At 42.2% G+C, this 17712-nt stretch overlaps 1 protein-coding gene across 3 annotated transcripts in view; it reads left to right on the forward strand.

Moving 5' to 3' along the window:
- Positions 1 to 17712, forward strand: part of COL18A1 (collagen type XVIII alpha 1 chain) — a 185264-nt gene that overhangs the window by 124368 nt on the left and 43184 nt on the right. For all 3 annotated transcript variants that reach the window (XM_063116969.1, XM_063116967.1, XM_063116968.1), the window contains 6 exons: positions 5082 to 5165; positions 6309 to 6368; positions 12948 to 13092; positions 13946 to 14055; positions 15066 to 15092; positions 17334 to 17549. In XM_063116969.1, coding sequence (XP_062973039.1) covers positions 5082 to 5165; positions 6309 to 6368; positions 12948 to 13092; positions 13946 to 14055; positions 15066 to 15092; positions 17334 to 17549 — 642 coding nt within the window. The remainder of the gene's footprint in view (positions 1 to 5081; positions 5166 to 6308; positions 6369 to 12947; positions 13093 to 13945; positions 14056 to 15065; positions 15093 to 17333; positions 17550 to 17712) is intronic.

The following is a 17712-nucleotide window of genomic DNA, read 5'->3' on the forward strand; positions in this document are numbered from 1 at the left end:
AAAATGTCCAATTATACTTTATGTTTTTGTTTGTCCTGTTCTCTGGATTTTAGGAAAGAATTTGCTGTGCTTCAAATGTATACAATAGTTGTTAAGAATAAATAAATGCGAAGGAAGTGTAGATTATACTGAGAAATATAAACATGACAGGTTAATGGATGAAAGTTTGTTTACACTGGATAGTGTAGTTAAGCAGCGTAATAAACACACAAAGTTTTCCTTCTTTAGAGGGGGCAAAGTAAGTAAACTAATATTGAGCATTGTCTGCTTCTTGAGGCCAAGGATTTGTCTTGGAAAGAAACTGTAAAGCCTGACCAAGAATATCCTATACAGACTGTAATTTTTAGATGTGTAAAAGAAAAACTGAGAATGTAGGTTTAAGCATCCATTTAAAATACAATTGGTTTAGTGCTGAGCTGAAACAGTGGGATGTATTTCACAACCCCCCTCCGTGCCCATGAAATGCACCCCTTTTGTTTTGATAATGAAAATGTTCGCCCACTCAGAATGAGGACAGGAAACATTGCCCTCATTCTTAATTTGGCATCATGACATCATGACATAGTGAAATCTGATTGGCTACATGACATCATCAGGAAGGCTTTTCAGAGGGAGGGCACTCCTTCCTGGCCTTGTTCTTATTTGGCTTTATGCATTGTTACATTGCTAAAACCAATGTACTGCATGATGATACAATGGCATCATGTTGCCTGAATAACTCTGATTGTCTGGAATGGCTTCAAGAAGAAGCACAAGGCTGTGTGTGTTTTATTGTTGGCTTTTATTGTTTTTAATCGGTATTTTATTGTTTATGTTTTTATTGCTTTTAATATTTTAACCATTTTTAGGTATTTTATTGTTGTAAGCCGCCTTGTGAGGCAGCCAAGAAATGTTTTAAATTAATTAATTAATTAAATAATTCAAATGGCACTAAGGAAAAAAGCAGCCGCAAGGCTTCTGTACTCTACATAAACTGCTGTCTTTTCTATCTGCCAGCAGTTTCCATGATCTCTTAGCCCTCAACACATAGATTGGAATGATGAATGGTGGAACGCCACGGCAGAGTTAGGATCTGAGAGACATCAAAATAAAATGCTTGCAGATTGTCTCACAATAGACCAGTCGGCTCTTCTCTCCTAGGAATATGGAGCACCTGGAGATCTTTTGTATATCTGCACTCCCACTTTTGGTCATGCAGCTACTTGCAGCCTCTGTCCTGTCCCTGCCTGCCTCCTATTTCCACTACCCTGTCCTAGAAGCATGGCATGATACATTGTGTAGTTTGTTTACACTGAGATGAGATACATAAATTTTCTCTTGAACCTACAGGCCTGGCAGTGTCCCAGATCAAGATCTTGCTGCGTACAAAGTTTTTGCAATTACATGGCAGGAGCTTATACATGTATGGGAAGTGTTGCTCGGGGGTTGGGGGTTGAGGGCAGAATTGTGCCAGGATATGGTGAACCAATTCTAGTGTTCTGTTCAAAAGTCAGCGTCCTCCTTGTTCAAGACTATCTGAGCTAAGATTTGGTTCAGATCCCCCAGGTCCAAGTTAAAGCACTGTTTGTACTATTAGGTTGCTGGTTTTGTACCTTCCTGCTATTGTGGATTTGAATAAACCAGGAATAGCAATCTACTGTCCTCCAGATGAGTTGGACTACCATCTCCACCCAGCATGGCCACATCATAGTTCATTAAGTAAGCTATGATAGTTTACTGATAGCCCTGTCATAGTTTACTCAATAAAGTATGATGGGGCTATGCTGGCTGGGGATGGTGGGTGTTTTACTTCAACTAATCTGTAGGGCATCAGATGACCCTGTATGATGTTTATGTTGGGAGAAAGACAGGAGGAGTGTGACTCTGTTGATTCTCCTTGATATCTCAGCGGCTTTTGATACCATCAACTGTGGTATCCTTCTGGGATGACTGGCTGAGTTGGGAGTGGGAGGTACTGCATTGCAGTGGTTCCACTCCTATTTGGTGGGTTGGCTCCAGAAGGTGGTGCTCGGGTGTTATTGCTTGGCTCTGTGGATTCTCCAGTATGGGGTTCCGCAGGGGTCAGTTTTATCCCCCATGCTGTTCAACATCTATATGAAATGGAATCAGTTACCTAGGGAGGTTGTGGGCTCTCCCACACTAGAGGCATTCAAGAGGCAGCTGGACAACCATCTGTCAGGGATGCTTTAGGGTGGAATCCTGCATTGAGCAGGGGGTTGGACTCGATAGCCTTGTAGACCCCTTCTAACTCTGCTGTTCTATGATTCTTTGAAACTCTTGAGTGAGGTCATCCAGAGTTTTGGAGTGCGTTGTCATCAGTACGTTGATGACACGCAGGGATGTGGGTGTGCTGAAACGGTGCCTGGCTGCGACAATGGACTGGATGAGGGCTAATAAACTGAAACTCTATCCAGACAAAACTGAGTTGCTGCTAGTGGGTGGTTCTGCTGACTGGATGGAGGGTGTTCAACCTGTTCTGGATGGAGTTGCACTCCCTCTAGAGGAGCAGGTTCATAGCTTGGGGGTTCTCCTAGAACCATCTGTGTCACTTGAGGCTCAGGTGACCTCAGTGGCACAGAGTGCTTTCTACCAGCTTTGGTTGGTGGCCCAGTTATGCCCCTATCTGGACAGAGATAACCTGACTTCAGTTGTCTGGTAGCCTCCAAGTTAGATTACTGTAATGCACTCTACGTGGGGCTGCCTTTGAAGATGGTTCAGAAGCTGTAGCTTGTGCAAAACGCAGCAGCAAGATTGATATCAGGAACCAGAAGGTTTGAACATATAGGACCGACTCTGGCCTGCTTGCATTGGCTGCCTGTATGTTTCCGAGCCTGCCTCAAAGTGCTGGTTTTAACTTATAAAGCCTTACACGGCTTGGGTTACATGCAAACCTGGCAAGGGTGGGTTGCTGGGGAGGTTGACAAACCATCTGCAACCCTAAAACAGTGCTTTGGTTCTGGGTGGCTTGTCAATCACCCTAATAACCAATCTTGCTGGATTTGCACAAAATAATGATGGCTAAATTCACCCATGGTGGCTTCCCTTTACTTGTGAACCAGGTCTCTGTTTTATAACCATGGTGGACTTGGGAGCAGGTGAAAGTTGTACATTTAATTTAGAAATCATGACTGGCAGGCATAATTTCATAACTTCTGACTTGGGAGGCCAGACAATGAAGAAGTGCCGTTGGCTAACCTACAGGCAACAAATTGGCTGTACAAGAAAGATTGAACAGAAAGATTGTAAAGTCTCATCCATAATTATCAAAGAGGATGTAATAAATTAGTGGTGGTAATAGCTGGAGCTATAAGAATGTATTTTTGCTATTTAAGTTTTGCACATACCTCATTGAAACATGAATAGAAACTAAGCAATAGATGGCGTTGGTTCATAGTTGATAGAAAACAAATCTTAAAGTTCACTAGAAGTCTTGCTTTGCAGCAATCTCCATAAGTTAGGATAGAAGCTACTGATCTGAGCGATACTTAAACCTTCATTACATTTTGCTATTCCGTATAAACATTTTCAGTAGTCTACAACAGCCATGAGGGCTGAAGGATGCTGGGAGTGTAGTAGTATAAACATCTGGAGGGCACCAGCGTAGGGAAGGCCAGTCCACAAAGAGATTGTGGACTTACGGCAAGATAATTTGTGACGGGGAGGATATTTGTAAGTTTTCCCAAAGTTTTATTTATTTATTTTATTTACAATATTTATATACCACTCAATATCTAAAACAGATTCTGAAGCGGTGAACCTAGGTATAAACAGTAAAAAGAAAAAAGATTTTAAAAGCAAATTAAAATTGTTCAAGTTAATACAAAGGAACCAGAAAAACAGTGGCTAGTCAGTTGAGGAAGGCTTCTTGAAACAGAATTGTTTTCAGGACACGCCGGAAGCAGCATACTGTTGGCGCCTGCTTGACCTCCTGGGGCAGGGAGTTCCACAGAGAAGGGGCCACTACACTAAAGGCTCTTCTCCTGGTGGATTCCAATCGGGCCGTAGGTCTATGTGGAACCACCAGGAGTATGCCCTCCAATGACCTCAGTGATCGGGCAGCTTGGTAAGGGAGAAGGCGCACTCTCAGGTATGTGCATGCATGCATGCATTTGCAGTAGTTTACAGGTGCATGGTTTGATGTATGGGACAAGCCCTTTTCCTGCAAGTGGGAAAGTTGCTTGGCTTTGTGACCTTCGAAAGAGGAGGATTGCCGGGAAACAACCTCAGCTTCCATGCTGCCTGTGCTATGTAAAAACCTGTGAGTTCTTGCTCCAGAGCAGCTTTGCAGGGCAGCTGCACAAACAAAATTTTGGGTAACAATCTTATCGTTTCCTTCTCCACGATTTTTGTCAGTGACCCTCATTAAATCAACTCCGTCAGCAGGCTAGAGCAGGAATGTTCTCTCTATCAGATTCCAAGGGGCAGCTTGTTTGATGGTCACGCTGCACTCTCAGGTTCCAAACTATTAACTCAGAAGGAAAGTCCTCCACGGAAAGGATTCAGTTGGAAGATTATACTTTTGATAGGTGCCTGAAGCAGCATACCCCAACCCATCCAAGGGTTGCATTGTAGCATTGATATTGCTGAAAAGCTGCTCCTGTGTGTCTTTCTAACAGTCTAATTACCTCTGCCCTTGACCCTCTGAAAACTCTCCCACTGGAAAGTAGAACCATAGACCTGGAAGGGACCAGAAATTTATCAAGTCCAGTTCCCTGTTGTAACATTGTCCTCCTACCTTGCATTGAATTTGTTTTCCTGTCTTAAAGGTTTCGCATCCGATGCTACAGTTCTGATCAGTGCAGGTGTTTTACCTGTCGGCTACAACAAAGATCAGTGAACTGTTTTTTTCAATGAGGTGTGATGCTGTTGCCAGGGGGATTTTGCAAAGTATGATTTTTGCCAATGTAAATATGAGCAAACTGTTATTTGTGTCGGAAATGAATCTTGACTTAAAATTAAGTGGGGGAAAGTAATCAATTATTAGGGTGTAGGCCTGGGGGCTGTACTCCCACACAACTGGGAGTGGTGTCCTCTGCTTCTGGTAAACTGAAGACTTAATGTTTGTGTTTCTGACTTTGTAGGGTGTAATTGCAGAATTGAAAGTGAAAGGAGATCCTCAGGCAGCTGATGTCCAGTGTGAGGAAGAGGAGGATGATTCTGATGTGGTAAGTGGCTCCACCATAGGCAGCTTTTGAACGTATGAACATGTTGAACCTGCCTTATACAGAGCTGGCTTAGTATTATGAGAATGAGTCTAACCTTCCCTTGGGCTCATACACTCTCCATCCCCATCTGGCATGGCAGGAAGGAGAGTTTGGAAGTTGTTTTTGTTTCCATCTTCAATTAACCGCAGCTTGCTGTGTCTTTCTAACACAGATAAACTGTGGTTAATCTTAACTATGGGTAGTGGACACCATCCAAATTCAAGCCATAGTGAAGATTAACCACAGTTTATCTGTGTTAGAAAGACAAGCTAAACTTCAGTTAATGTAAATAGAAACAGAGGCTTCTAATCTCCTCCTTGTGACTGCACTCTTTGTTCACTTCCCTCCCATTGGAATCAGTGGGAAGGAAATTATTTATGCAAGCTCTACAGCTGGCATACACTTCCCTACCATGTTGAGGGCCAGTTAATATGCTTCCTGCTCTGCCCCCTTTTGACTCTTCCAGCATCTGAGCTCTGACATTGGAGAGGCAAAGGCCTTGGAGGCTTTTGTGGGGGCTGGGAGGATTCATTTAGGATTGGATCTCTACCTCAAAGGGTGGACCACTGTCTTCCAGAGATCATAGGATTGCACCCTTAGAAACCAGTCATTTATAGTCTGCCTTGAATAAAGTCATCTTCATTTGCCTCCAGAAGGCCAAGAATGTCTCATGCCAATTTGTTCCTATGGGAGGGCTGATACTAATTTGATAAGAGATAGGAGCCTGTAGCACAGGCCCTCCTTGTCCACCTGAGAGGATGGGTGAACTCCTCTGAAGGCGAGAGCTCCACAAAACATGAGCGGTCACTTCCCACAGCAGTTTATGCCTTGTGTGAATTTATTTTCTGGTCTAGTCCAACTCATTAATATTATTATCAACTATGTATGTTAATGTATCTCTAGAAAAAAACTTCTACTGGCGTGGGCATATCCCAGCATTTGTATTGCACAGCGATTTTGGAAAACGGTTTGTTAGAGTAAATACATAAACCAAGTAAGTGCATCCAGCCTTTGTTCATATCATCTGCTGACCTAGAATCAAACTTACTTTCTGTCTGCTGTCTGTCTGTCTGTCTTTCTTTCTTTCAAAAACAAACTCCATAGATGTCTGGAGATGGAGGAAGTGGAGTTGGAGAAAAGCCACAGCCACCAGAAAAGAAAAAGGTGAGTCCAAAGTCATTTTCCCATGTAGAAATGTACTTTGTGGAACATTTCCTGTAAATGACCCTCACAGTTAGGTTTGACAAATGTGGACTGGCTCTTCCTCTCCTTCTCCTATACAACTTCTTTTCCTCTGGATGTGGCAAATGTGTAGTCTGATTACACAGCGTCATTCAGTCCCACACTGAGGAAGGTTGGTATTTTGCAAAGGTGTAGCACCTGCTTGTGATGATCCATCAACTGCTCACATGGAATTGTTACAGACAGAGTGGGAAATGGCTGTTGGAAATAGTTACTTCATTGTCATCAGGTCCTACATTATATCCAATAAGGAAATATAAATGATGTGTATAATGTAGCACAGCCTTCCCTAACCTGTTGCCCTCCAGATGTGTTGCACTGCCACTCCCAAGAGTACCAGGTTGGAGAAGGCTAGTGTAGCTGATGAGAACTGATTTTTTTTAAAAAAAATAATCTGCCAGTAGAAGGTTCTCCACTTTATTTGTCGCCTTTTGGGTAAAAGCTACATCCATACAATGTGTTGCACCAATATATAATGAAGTGGATAAAAAAAAGGGTTTGGGTGAGTTAGAAGGTCAAGACTGCAAACCGGATTGAGTCTTGAAATTCACCTAAGGGTTTAGGGCACATTATTATCTTCCAGTTCAATGGACCTTGCAACAGAGTTCACGGGAATTAGAAAGCACTTAATAGTTTGAAAGGTGCTGTAGAAATCATAAAATATCTGTTTCTTTGGAAACGAAAGCCAGCATCTTTATTAACTGAGAACTCCTTTTCGGAGAGCAAAATCTGTTTACCCCACTGCAGTTCCCTTTCTTAGGCAATGTTCACAAGTGACAGTTGAATTGGTTTTTGCATAACCAGCATTGCCAGAGGTTGAAATTTGGCTACATGCAATATTTGTGCTCTACCACTGAGCGATACATTATTATTGGCAACTCCTTTGTATGAGTTGTATTTTCTACTATGCAATTAATGTTACTGTTGCATCGTATGAAATTTCTGTCAATTCTCTGAACTTTAAATTTACTTCTTGATAAAGGAAGTCAAAGTGAAGGGCTGGGGAGAGGACACTCATTTATTTATTTATTTATTACATTTTTATACTGCCCAATAGCCGAAGCTCTCTGGGCGGTTCACAAAAATTAAAACCACAATAAAACACCCAACAGGTTAAAAACACAATTACGAAATACAGTATAAAAAGCGCAACCAGGATAAAACCACACAGCAAAATTGATATTAGATTAAAATACAGAGTTAAAACAGTAAGATTTAAATTTAAGTTAAAATTAAGTGTTAAAATACTGAGTGAATAAAAAGGTCTTCAGCTGGCGACGAAAGCAGTACAGTGTAGGCGCCAGGCGGACCTCTCTGGGGAGCTCGTTCCACAACCGGGGTGCCACAGCAGAGAAAGCCCTCCTCCTAGTAGCCACCTGCCTCACTTCCTTTGGCAGGGGCTCACGCAGAAGGGCCCCTGTAGATGATCTTAAGGTCCGGGTAGGTACATATGGGAGGAGGCGTTCCTTCAGATAACCTGGCCCCAAACCATTTAGGGCTTTAAATGTCAATACCAGCACTTTGAATTGGGCCCAGACCTGGACTGGCAGCCAATGAAGCTGGAAAAGGACTGGCGTAATGTGATCTCGCTGGCCAGTCCCTGTTAGTAAACGGGCTGCCCTATTTTGTACCAGTTGAAGCTTCCGGACTGTTTTCAAAGGCAGCCCCACGTATAACGCATTGCAGTAATCCAAGCGAGAGGTTATCAGAGCATGGATAACTGTAGCTAGGCTATCTCTGTCCAGATAAGGGCATAGTTGGTATATCAACCTAAGCTGATAAATGGTGCACTCATGTAGTAGAAGATGCTGGGTCAGGCATTTAGGATTTTGTAAGTGGCAACCAACATCCTGAGTCCTGCTTGAACACAAAATCATAGCCAGCTTTGAGAAGTGATTTCTCACTGTCACTCATTTCTCTAAATTCAGCCCTAACTAAAAAGTGGGTAATGACATTTTTACAAGCAGCACTTTATGGAGAGTCTTCAAGTGTTGTCCACATGCAGCACATTACAGTAATCGAGAGAGGCTATTAGGCTATGCATGAAATGGGCAAAGTTCCTTGGCTTCTAAATAGGGTGCAGTTGGCAAACCCAGTGCATATAGTGCGCATGCATATGGTTATTTCTGTACATGAGAAACATGCATTTCAGTTACCCAAGGGAAGATTTCCCAAAGTACCAAAGAGTCCAAGGATGATTTTGCTAATTATCTGATTTCCACCAGATGTGCAGTGCAGCCTGGAAACTTGCCCCTTTGTGCTTATCCAAACAATGTGTCCAGGCTTAGTTATTTGTAGCATTGCGGATGTGAGGTTGCTTCAGGGCAATAAAGCTTTGCGGCAGCTGGTCAAGCTGGACTCCTCATTTCCTACTAATGGAAGTTTGCTGCTGTTGGTTTTTTGGCAACAGTCAAGCATTTGGCTAGGTATCCCTGGCGTGCGACTGACTGGCCGTCTCCAGTGGTGCATCACATAATTGCAGACTCTGTTAATTTTTCCTTTTTCAAATGTCTTCTGTGTCAGATTAGCCAGACTTGATCACTGTTATTGGCCATGGTTAATGTCACCTATTTTTGTTCTCTGTTTTTCTTTTTCTTTTTCTTTCAAGAGCCAGATTAGCAAAAGTGTAAGTGAGCAAGTTGGGGTTGGGATTGCACTTGCTACACCAATAAAACGTTTTTAATAATAAGATATAAGCAACCTCAGCAAGCTTGAGAAAGAGTGTATGAAAATGTGGACAATTTTTGGTGCAGTTTATTGGTCTCAGACTCCAAAATTCTCCTCTTTGGATTAATACATATCTGTATGGGCTCTCTCCAAAAAGATATCTTGATACCAGCTTCAAATGTTAAATGAGCAAAAATATTTGAACCTCGAAGAAACTTGCTCTTCCTGAACCTCATGGCCACTATCTGCATGAGAAAATTTTAAAAAGTACTGCTTTTACCTAGCTACATTGCTAAAAGGCTTCTTTTCTAAAAGGAAGATTTTTTTTTAATGAACAGTTTTCATCCTACTAACAAGTACTACCAACTACATAAATCCATTTCCATTAGGTCCACTAGAAATGTATATTTTGTATCACTAGCACTTGAAATTATGTATACTTTTTTTTATTTGATTTTTACGCTTACAGTTTTGGCTATTATTGATAGAGTTTACATTCAGTGTCTACATTCAGTGCTTTTCAGGTTTCCACTTAAGAAGAATAGATTTAAAGCAGTGAAATCCTCTTTTTTTTTCTGGATTTATGTTGCTATGGATTTTGCACACTAATTTTATTTCATACTGTTTTTTGTTCTTGACTGACGTCAACTCCAGAGACAGAAGTTAATGAAACACCATGTATGTCGTTTTGCGGCCCTGTGTTCTATTTGTACATCAAACCCAGGGGATGTTTTACAGCTCTGTGTGAGATCCCTAATATTTTGCCTCCCAGGTTTTAGGCCTCCACAGTGACATATTGTTTCTTCTCACACATTGACAACAGATGCTTTGGAAGTAGTATCCTCTGTTCTCTGGCTGAATGTTTCAGTTTGCCACTCTTCCTTTATTGGCATGTATAGAATGACCATCATTCATTATGTTAATATATTACTTCCAGTACAAGAATGTCTCTCTATACCAGTCGTTGGGGAACATGAGCGGGAGTGTGCCATTGTACTCATGTCCTGCTTGTGGGCTTCCTAGGGGCATCTGGTTGTCCACTGTGGAAACAGAATGCTGGACTAGGTAGAACTTTGGTCTGATACAGCATGTCTGCTCTTATGTTCTTAGGATCCAAGTATCTTATCAAAAATGAGTAACAGGTTCCTTGAAATGCAGTTCTTTTGCTCATGCAGTTCTTTGTAAAAAGGATAGATTTATTAATAGATAGACCCACCTTTTGACTGGTTTAGCACGACATAACAACCCATTAATAAGCCACAGTGGGTTGTTGTGTGATCCAAACCCCCAGACTGCTTTCTACAGGGTGACTTGTTTGTGGGCAGCAAGCCACCCTGACAACCCATGGCTTGTTCTTCGGGTTGTTTTACCCAGGATCGGGTGGTGTGTCATCTGAACTGGGGACACCCCATCCATCCTGGATTGAGGGAAGTAGTGACAGAGCTGCTCAGCAAGAGTGGCAAAACCATTGTCATTTTTCATGATCACAGCCGAGTCACCTCAAGCCTCTCTCATCAGTGACAGCTCCTCCAATGGTAGCCAAATGGCGCTTTGGAGGGGCTGTCTCTGATCCCCTGGCATTTTTATTTTATTTTGGGGAGCCTCAAAATTTGTGCAAATGTGGCCAGAGTTATTGTTGTTGTTGTTATTGTTGTTGTTATTTTAGACCTTTAATTTATGCAAATATCTATTTTTATTGTTGTTTTTTAATTGACAGCCACAACTGCGTGAGTGTGCAATTATGGCTGTCAAAAATATATAGGTCCACCTTGTCTATTGCCCTTTATGTTTCAGCTGTTGAAGAGAATGAATGGCATCATGAAACATACAAAGTAACTGACAATTAGGCTCGTTGGACAGCTGTTGACAGATGGGCAAAAGGGGACAAAATTTTCCCCTTAGCAAGGTGATCCCCAGGATTTTAAAGGGGAGAACAGTTGATTCTCCTTGGAAAAAACTTTCTTTGTCATAAAGAGTCTTTTTCCAAGCAGATCCAGTCATTTCACCCCTTCCCATCCTGCTTTCCACTAGCGAAGCCAGAGTTTGACAGCTCCTTTGGCCATATCCCAAATTACAAAAGCCCTGGAAACAATCAAATATATCCAAATATAAGACTGCAGGATTGATGCTAATGGTCAGGAACTGACCGAATAACCAGGGGGAAGGGAGGGTATTCCAGAGGGGAGGGGCCAACACAGAGGAGGACACAATCTCTGAAGTTCTTAGATAATCTAATGGGGATATTCTAGTTATTCTATGCAGGGGATATTCCAGAACTGCTCAGTAATTTTTATGCAAAGATTTGTCTTTACTTTCAAAACAACTTTGTTTTGTATACAGTGCAGAGTTAGTGCGTGTGCATGTACAACGGGTGCTTATGGTTTTACCTCACATTTAATGCCTCATGCATCCCACCCCGGAGCTCACAAGACTTTGATCTCAATGAAGCTCATTTTAAATGCATATATTAAAACCGGGGATAGCAGACAGAAAACAGCAGCAACTATTTATTTATAGCCTTTTATCCTGCCCTGTTTCCAAGGAGCCCAGGTCACATACAAGTTTCCTATTTTATCTTCACACTTCACATGCGACACTTGATCTTAGCTAAAAGGCTGAGAAATGATTATTCTATCTTCACAACAACCCTGTGAGGTAGGTAAGGCTGAGGGATGCGACAGGCCTCAGAGTCACCCAGTGAGCTTCACAACTGAATGGGGATTTGAACCTGTGTGTCCTATTGAATGGGGATTTGAACCTGTGTGTCCTTAGTCCTGCTCTGACACTTTTAAGCACTGCTTTACTCTTGTGTACAATAGCTTTTAATTGAATGAAAACAGAGAAAGAATAGCAAAACTAGAAGCTGGTGGGAAACAAGTTGATAGCAGAAAATACCCCGTAAGACAGAAGGTTTTAACCATAGCAGTGGCACTGGCTTAGCTTCAATTCAGGGCACTGGAGTTTGAAGTATATAGGAAAGGAAAATGCAAGAGTTTTCATGGGCTAGATCTACACTACTGCTTTATAGCTGATAACTGTTTGGGCACAATCCACATTCCATATACTGCTTTCATTGTGTTATTTCCTGCTTTTATTCCACATTCGTAATTATTTGACACAAGGTGTAGATCTTCTCTCATGCATTTGGATGTGGAACACACATGCCACCCAGTGGCCAGAGGTGTAATAGGCCTATATTATCTGTTCCTGCGCGTTCTATTCAAAGATGAAACATTTCTGGTAATTAATGAAGCCAGGTATAATTGATTTTATTCAGAAAACAAACCCAGACATTTTTTTGGAAAAATTGAAATATATGCACATAGAAAGTATGTACACATCAACAGGTCATGTAGAAACAGAAGAAATTAAGAAAAAACTTAGAGAATAATTATTCCTATCTATGTAATTAAGGAATAAGAATAAATGTGGATATTCAGTTAAGCTTTATAACAACATTGAACACTTGAATAGTATATCATCATCATCATCTGTTATTAGATTGTTTTTTCTTCCCATCTCTGGAGTAAGCTCTATTAAACTCAGTGGCAGTTGCCTTTGAATAAACACACATTGCATGACTGCAAATGTAATAGTAAGTAAATACAAATAGTTGAACTGAACCTACATTTATTGATTTTATTCCCTTGCTCCTATCATCACAGTACATATATCTTTGAAAAGACTAGCATGACTCAAAGTTATTTTTTCTAATAAAGTATGGCTAATTTAGTCTGGATCCAACCCTAATAATTTGTAGGATCAAAGAATTTGCCTTAGGTTGACTACTGCAGAACAAAAGAAAGTTTACTCCAATCCTGTTGCCTTGTCCAGGTGACTTCGATGATTTCAGGTCTTCCGGAACCTCCACCTGTCACTTCTCCTCCCACCGCCAAAAAGCCCACGCAGCCCGAAGAGAAACTCCTTTTGCAAACTGAACTTGACAAACTAGAAGCGGGGCCGACATTTGCTTCAGGAGGTAAGGCTAGTTTTTCTAAGATTGGTAATTACCTTGTTTAAAAAAATGAAAAATGAGTATAATTACAGTTCTAACCATTCAAGTTCTCTTGATAGTGCTGTGTGGAAATGAATGGAACAGTGAAACCTGGAATGTCATATATCCCTCCTGTTAAGCTTAGCCTCAGGGCAAACCTTTGTGGTGCTTGCCCAAAGAAAGCAGAAATATAGAAACCAGAGTTAGGGCAATGAACAGATTTAACTTACAAATTCTTCATGTTTTTAGAACTGGCTGTGGACAGCACTGATTGACTAACATGTATAAAGTCCCTTCCTATCTGTGGCACAGTTTTGCAACTATACTTTCATTTAGGCAACAAATAAACATGTAAATGAATTACTATTTGGCCCCTGAAACATGATATGCAAATCTACCAATCCAGTTGTGAAGCAGGACTTATCCACAGCTGAGGAAACCCCAGTGAGGCATCTTTCATGTGACCTGTCATTGCCTTATGAGGCTTTGGAAGTGATGTTCTTGTGATAAATATTAGGAGAGTTGTTATCAAGGCATCAGTAGACCTTGTTATATTTATTAATTTAATGAAGAGGACGTTGTTGTGTCATGCATGTCAGTAAATCATTGTAAACCAGAAAAACTCCCTGATTTGTCATTCATAATAATAAAAAGGGAAAAGGGTTAGGGTTACATATGACAGCCTTTTTTTATGTTGGCTCTGACTGCCAAGCATCTGATTTTCATTCTCTCAATTTGCAGCTATGACCCCCTTTTTTTCAGAACAGTTTCTTGTATCTAATTCTCTCTCTCTCTCTCTCTCTCTCTCTCTCTCTCTCTCTCTCTCTCCCTCCCATAGTAAAAGCCAAAGGTGAAAAGGGAGACCCTGGTGAAAAAGGTGAACGTGGCTCTAAAGGGGACTCTGGAGTTGGTGGAGTTTTGTCGACAAATGATGCTAAAGGTGAAAAGGTAAAGCTCTCCCTGGCTATTTCCATCCAAAGGTGACAGTTATGTCTGTGCTTGCCAGATGAAGACACAGACACCCCCTTTCTTTTGCTTCATTAAAAGCAAAAGAATCATGACCTCCCCCCCCCTTCTCACTCTTTGCCTTGAGATTTGCTTCCTCTCAGATGTTCTGCGGGCAGAAAAAAGAAAAAGGGAGGTGTGTGTTTTTAATGAGCAGTGAAGTGCAACTTCACCCAAGTGGGTCAATGAATTCAAGAGGGTTTACTGTAATGATTCTCCAGCTTTGATTCACCTGGGTGGAGTGGGACTGGAGGGAAAGAGAAGGTAACACTAAGCACAGAGAACAAAAGCATTTAGAAGGGGTGGAATTGGGGGAGCGACTTCCTCCTTGTGGAGGGTGATCAAAGATCACCGGAGCCCATCCCACCTGCTCCTGTTCTGCTGCTGACCATATATGACACCATTTCATGCCACCATACCTTTCCATTCTCCTTAAGGGAGTCATAGTTTCATGGTTGTATTTCATGCTGAAGAAATGAATTTGCAGCAGCAGCTGCAAGCAGGAGAACAACTTACTTAGTGCCATTGCTTTTTCATGGGAAGGGTTAGAAGGCAAATGTAGAAGTATGTGAGATTAGGAAGGCACAAAGTTTCTTGTACAGGTGTCTTCCTTTCGAGGGAGCTGCTCCTTGCAATGCCTGTACATTGAAGATTTCCTTGTAGTTTTTGGACAAGACCTGAGCTTTACAGGAGGCAAGTTTTGGGTTGTTTGTTCATGATACGCACATTCATTAATTCGTCCTTTAACCCATGATTCATGAACTCCTTTCCTTTGCCACAAAAGGCCCTTTGACAGAATGCTGGACTAGATAGACCGTTGGTCTGATCCAGCGTGGCTCTTAGGTTCTTAATGAGCATTTGTTTCCAAGTACAGCTAATGCAACCTCATTTTGCTGCTTGTTGAACTGATTATAGTTGTGCTGTGCTGAAAAGCTTGACATTTTGTTTTGCAGGGAGAAAAAGGAGAGCTGGGCGTTAAGGTGAGCGCAGTTGCTGTATTGGTTGCTTTTAAAGGGCTTCTGAAAGGACTACCGGGATGAGAATTCATTCTGGTAGATTTCTAAAAAGGAACATAGAACCTAGCTATTCTATATGTGGTCAAACATCCTCATATAAGAGGGAGAGAGGTATCAGCAGGCTCAGGAGAACTCAGGAATGGGGGCCAGGCATGGAGGAGCGCTTCTCTACCTGATGCCTTGGCCTTCCCTAGCTGGGGAAAGAGTGTGTGACACCCACCCCCCCCGATATCATCTAGCTTGGGCAGGGGGATTTTGGCCCCAAGGCCCAGAATTGTTCCCCACTCCTGATGTAGAACAGTGTGTGTGTGTGTGTGTGTGTGTGTGTGTATAAGTTCTTTCAAAAAATAAATTAAATAACTGGGTTATCAGCGTGAGATCAAGTAGAATTTTGTTCAATTCATCACCTTGATGGGATACTGCTTTTTTTAAAAAAAAGAAATTGGGAGAGCTCAATGTGTACCAAAGGCCCTATTGCAAGGAAGTAGAGTCATTCACAGATCAACATATGCAGCCTAGCCTGGCCAGAAGCAGCAGGAAGCAAGTGACCCCCATAGTACCTGCCTGCAGTTTCCTTTAATTTAATGTATCACTCCTTCCCTTCCCCTTTTATTTTTTTAAATGTGTTTTAATATCTTTGTTTGATTTATATTCTAAATATAAATTAATGTCCCAGATTTGAACACAGCTCAAATTTTCATCAGGGGCCTCAGGTTGGAGAAATACTACAATATTATAGCTCAAGACATAAGCAGCTGACTCAGGCATTCAGGAAACCAAGTAGATGAGTGAGAACAGAGAAGCGTCCTAGAGCTACTCCAATCCCAGTCTTCTGCTCTGGCTTCCTTTGGCTTCCCTGGATTTTCCTTCCCTTGTGTTGGGTTATTGTGCCAGAACTTTTCTCTCTCTGGAACTCTGTTTGTGCTCAGAAACAAACACACATCATGCAGGTCTTACACAGCAGAGCTGGTTTATTTCCTTCAGGCTTCTGTGCAGTTCAATTCAGATCAGTTCAGATCAGCACACTGAGGCATACACAGAGAGCAGTGATCATAGAGCAGTGATCATCAAGCAGTGATCAGTTCCATTTTACACAAGTGAGAAACTATATACAGATCTACACAATTCTTATCTACATTACATACAGCTGTGATGAGGCTAACTTAGAATCTTGGCAAGGTTCCCAGAACAGCCTCTATCTCAAGGTAATTGCCCACAGATAGACTTTCTCTGTTTAACCCTGAGATAGCCATACACACACAATTTTAATGACTAAGCAAGTATTTCTTTTCATATACTTAACACCTTGGCCTCAGAGATGGAGAAGAGGGGATTCACAAGCACCTGGGTGGTCCCCCTCCACATGCTCCAACTTATATCCCAGCAGTGGAGTAAAGGCCTGAGCTGTCTCCTCACAATCTCGTGAGATTTCCCTGGCTTCTCACAAGACTTCCCAGGGTTGTCGCTCATGTGAGGCTCCAAAACAGGAGTGGGGAACATGTGGCCTTTCAGATGTTGGACTGCAATTTCCATCAGCCCTAGCCTGTGTGGCCAGTGGTGGGCAACATGGGAGTTGCAATCCAACAACATCTGGAGGGTCACACATTGCTCACCTTGCTGTAAAGGAATGCACAGCTCCTTACAGGGGCTGCATGTGTACTCCTGGGTAGTTTATCCTTCAAGCTGCCCGTGGTGGTGAGTGGATGGGCCAGAGAAGCAGCATCCAGATCAGCCCAACATGGACTGCAAGGGTGCAATCCAGGTCACATGGCAAGATTTCACATCAGAGTTAACTGTAGTCCCTTGCCTCAGAACTAACATGTGTGGCTTTTGTCCATGGGAGTGCAAAACTGTGCCTACTATTGTTGATGGCAACAGTTTTCAGCAATATGCCAAATGTTGTAGGAGGGTGGTTCCTTCCTCCAAAGACCTCCTCGTCTAAAGCACTAGTGTTGAGTTGCCTGTAGCAATTATTTTGAACAGGACAGGGATTTGAGGTCGGAAAAAGGAAGAAGAAAAATACACATGTAATTAATTCTCTACTGGTTTGTCAGAGAGGAAAGCAGGAAGGTCTTCATAGCAAAGAGAGCCAATAAAGGGATTTAGTGATTCACATCTAGCAGATGCCCACCTCCAGCTTCTATAACTTAAAAAATAAGTGACGTTTGGCTTGTTTTAACTGTAATATTTCTCCCCCAACTCTAGGGAAATGCGGGCTTTGGATACCCAGGCTCTAAAGGACAGAAAGGTGAGCCTGGTGCTCAAGGGTCTCCTGGCCCTGCAGGACCCCCCGGCCCCCCTGGAACCATCGTACAGCGCCCTGATGGCTCCATGGTAGAGCACGTTGCTGGGCATCCAGGTCCCGTGGGCCCATCGGGGCCACCTGGGAAGGATGGCTTGCCTGGGAAGGATGGAGAACCCGTAAGTGAATGTTTCAGGCAGTGGCTGATTTCAACTGGTGGGCTGCCTTATGGAGGAAAATGCACGTAGTGGTTGGAAAGGCTTGCCTGTGATAGGTTAAAACCATCAGAAACATAAAGACAATAGTATAAAAACAACAGTATCCATTTAAAAACAACAGTTC

Source organism: Elgaria multicarinata, chromosome 2 (genome assembly GCF_023053635.1).
Source record: "Elgaria multicarinata webbii isolate HBS135686 ecotype San Diego chromosome 2, rElgMul1.1.pri, whole genome shotgun sequence".
NCBI classification, from domain to species: domain Eukaryota; kingdom Metazoa; phylum Chordata; class Lepidosauria; order Squamata; family Anguidae; genus Elgaria; species Elgaria multicarinata.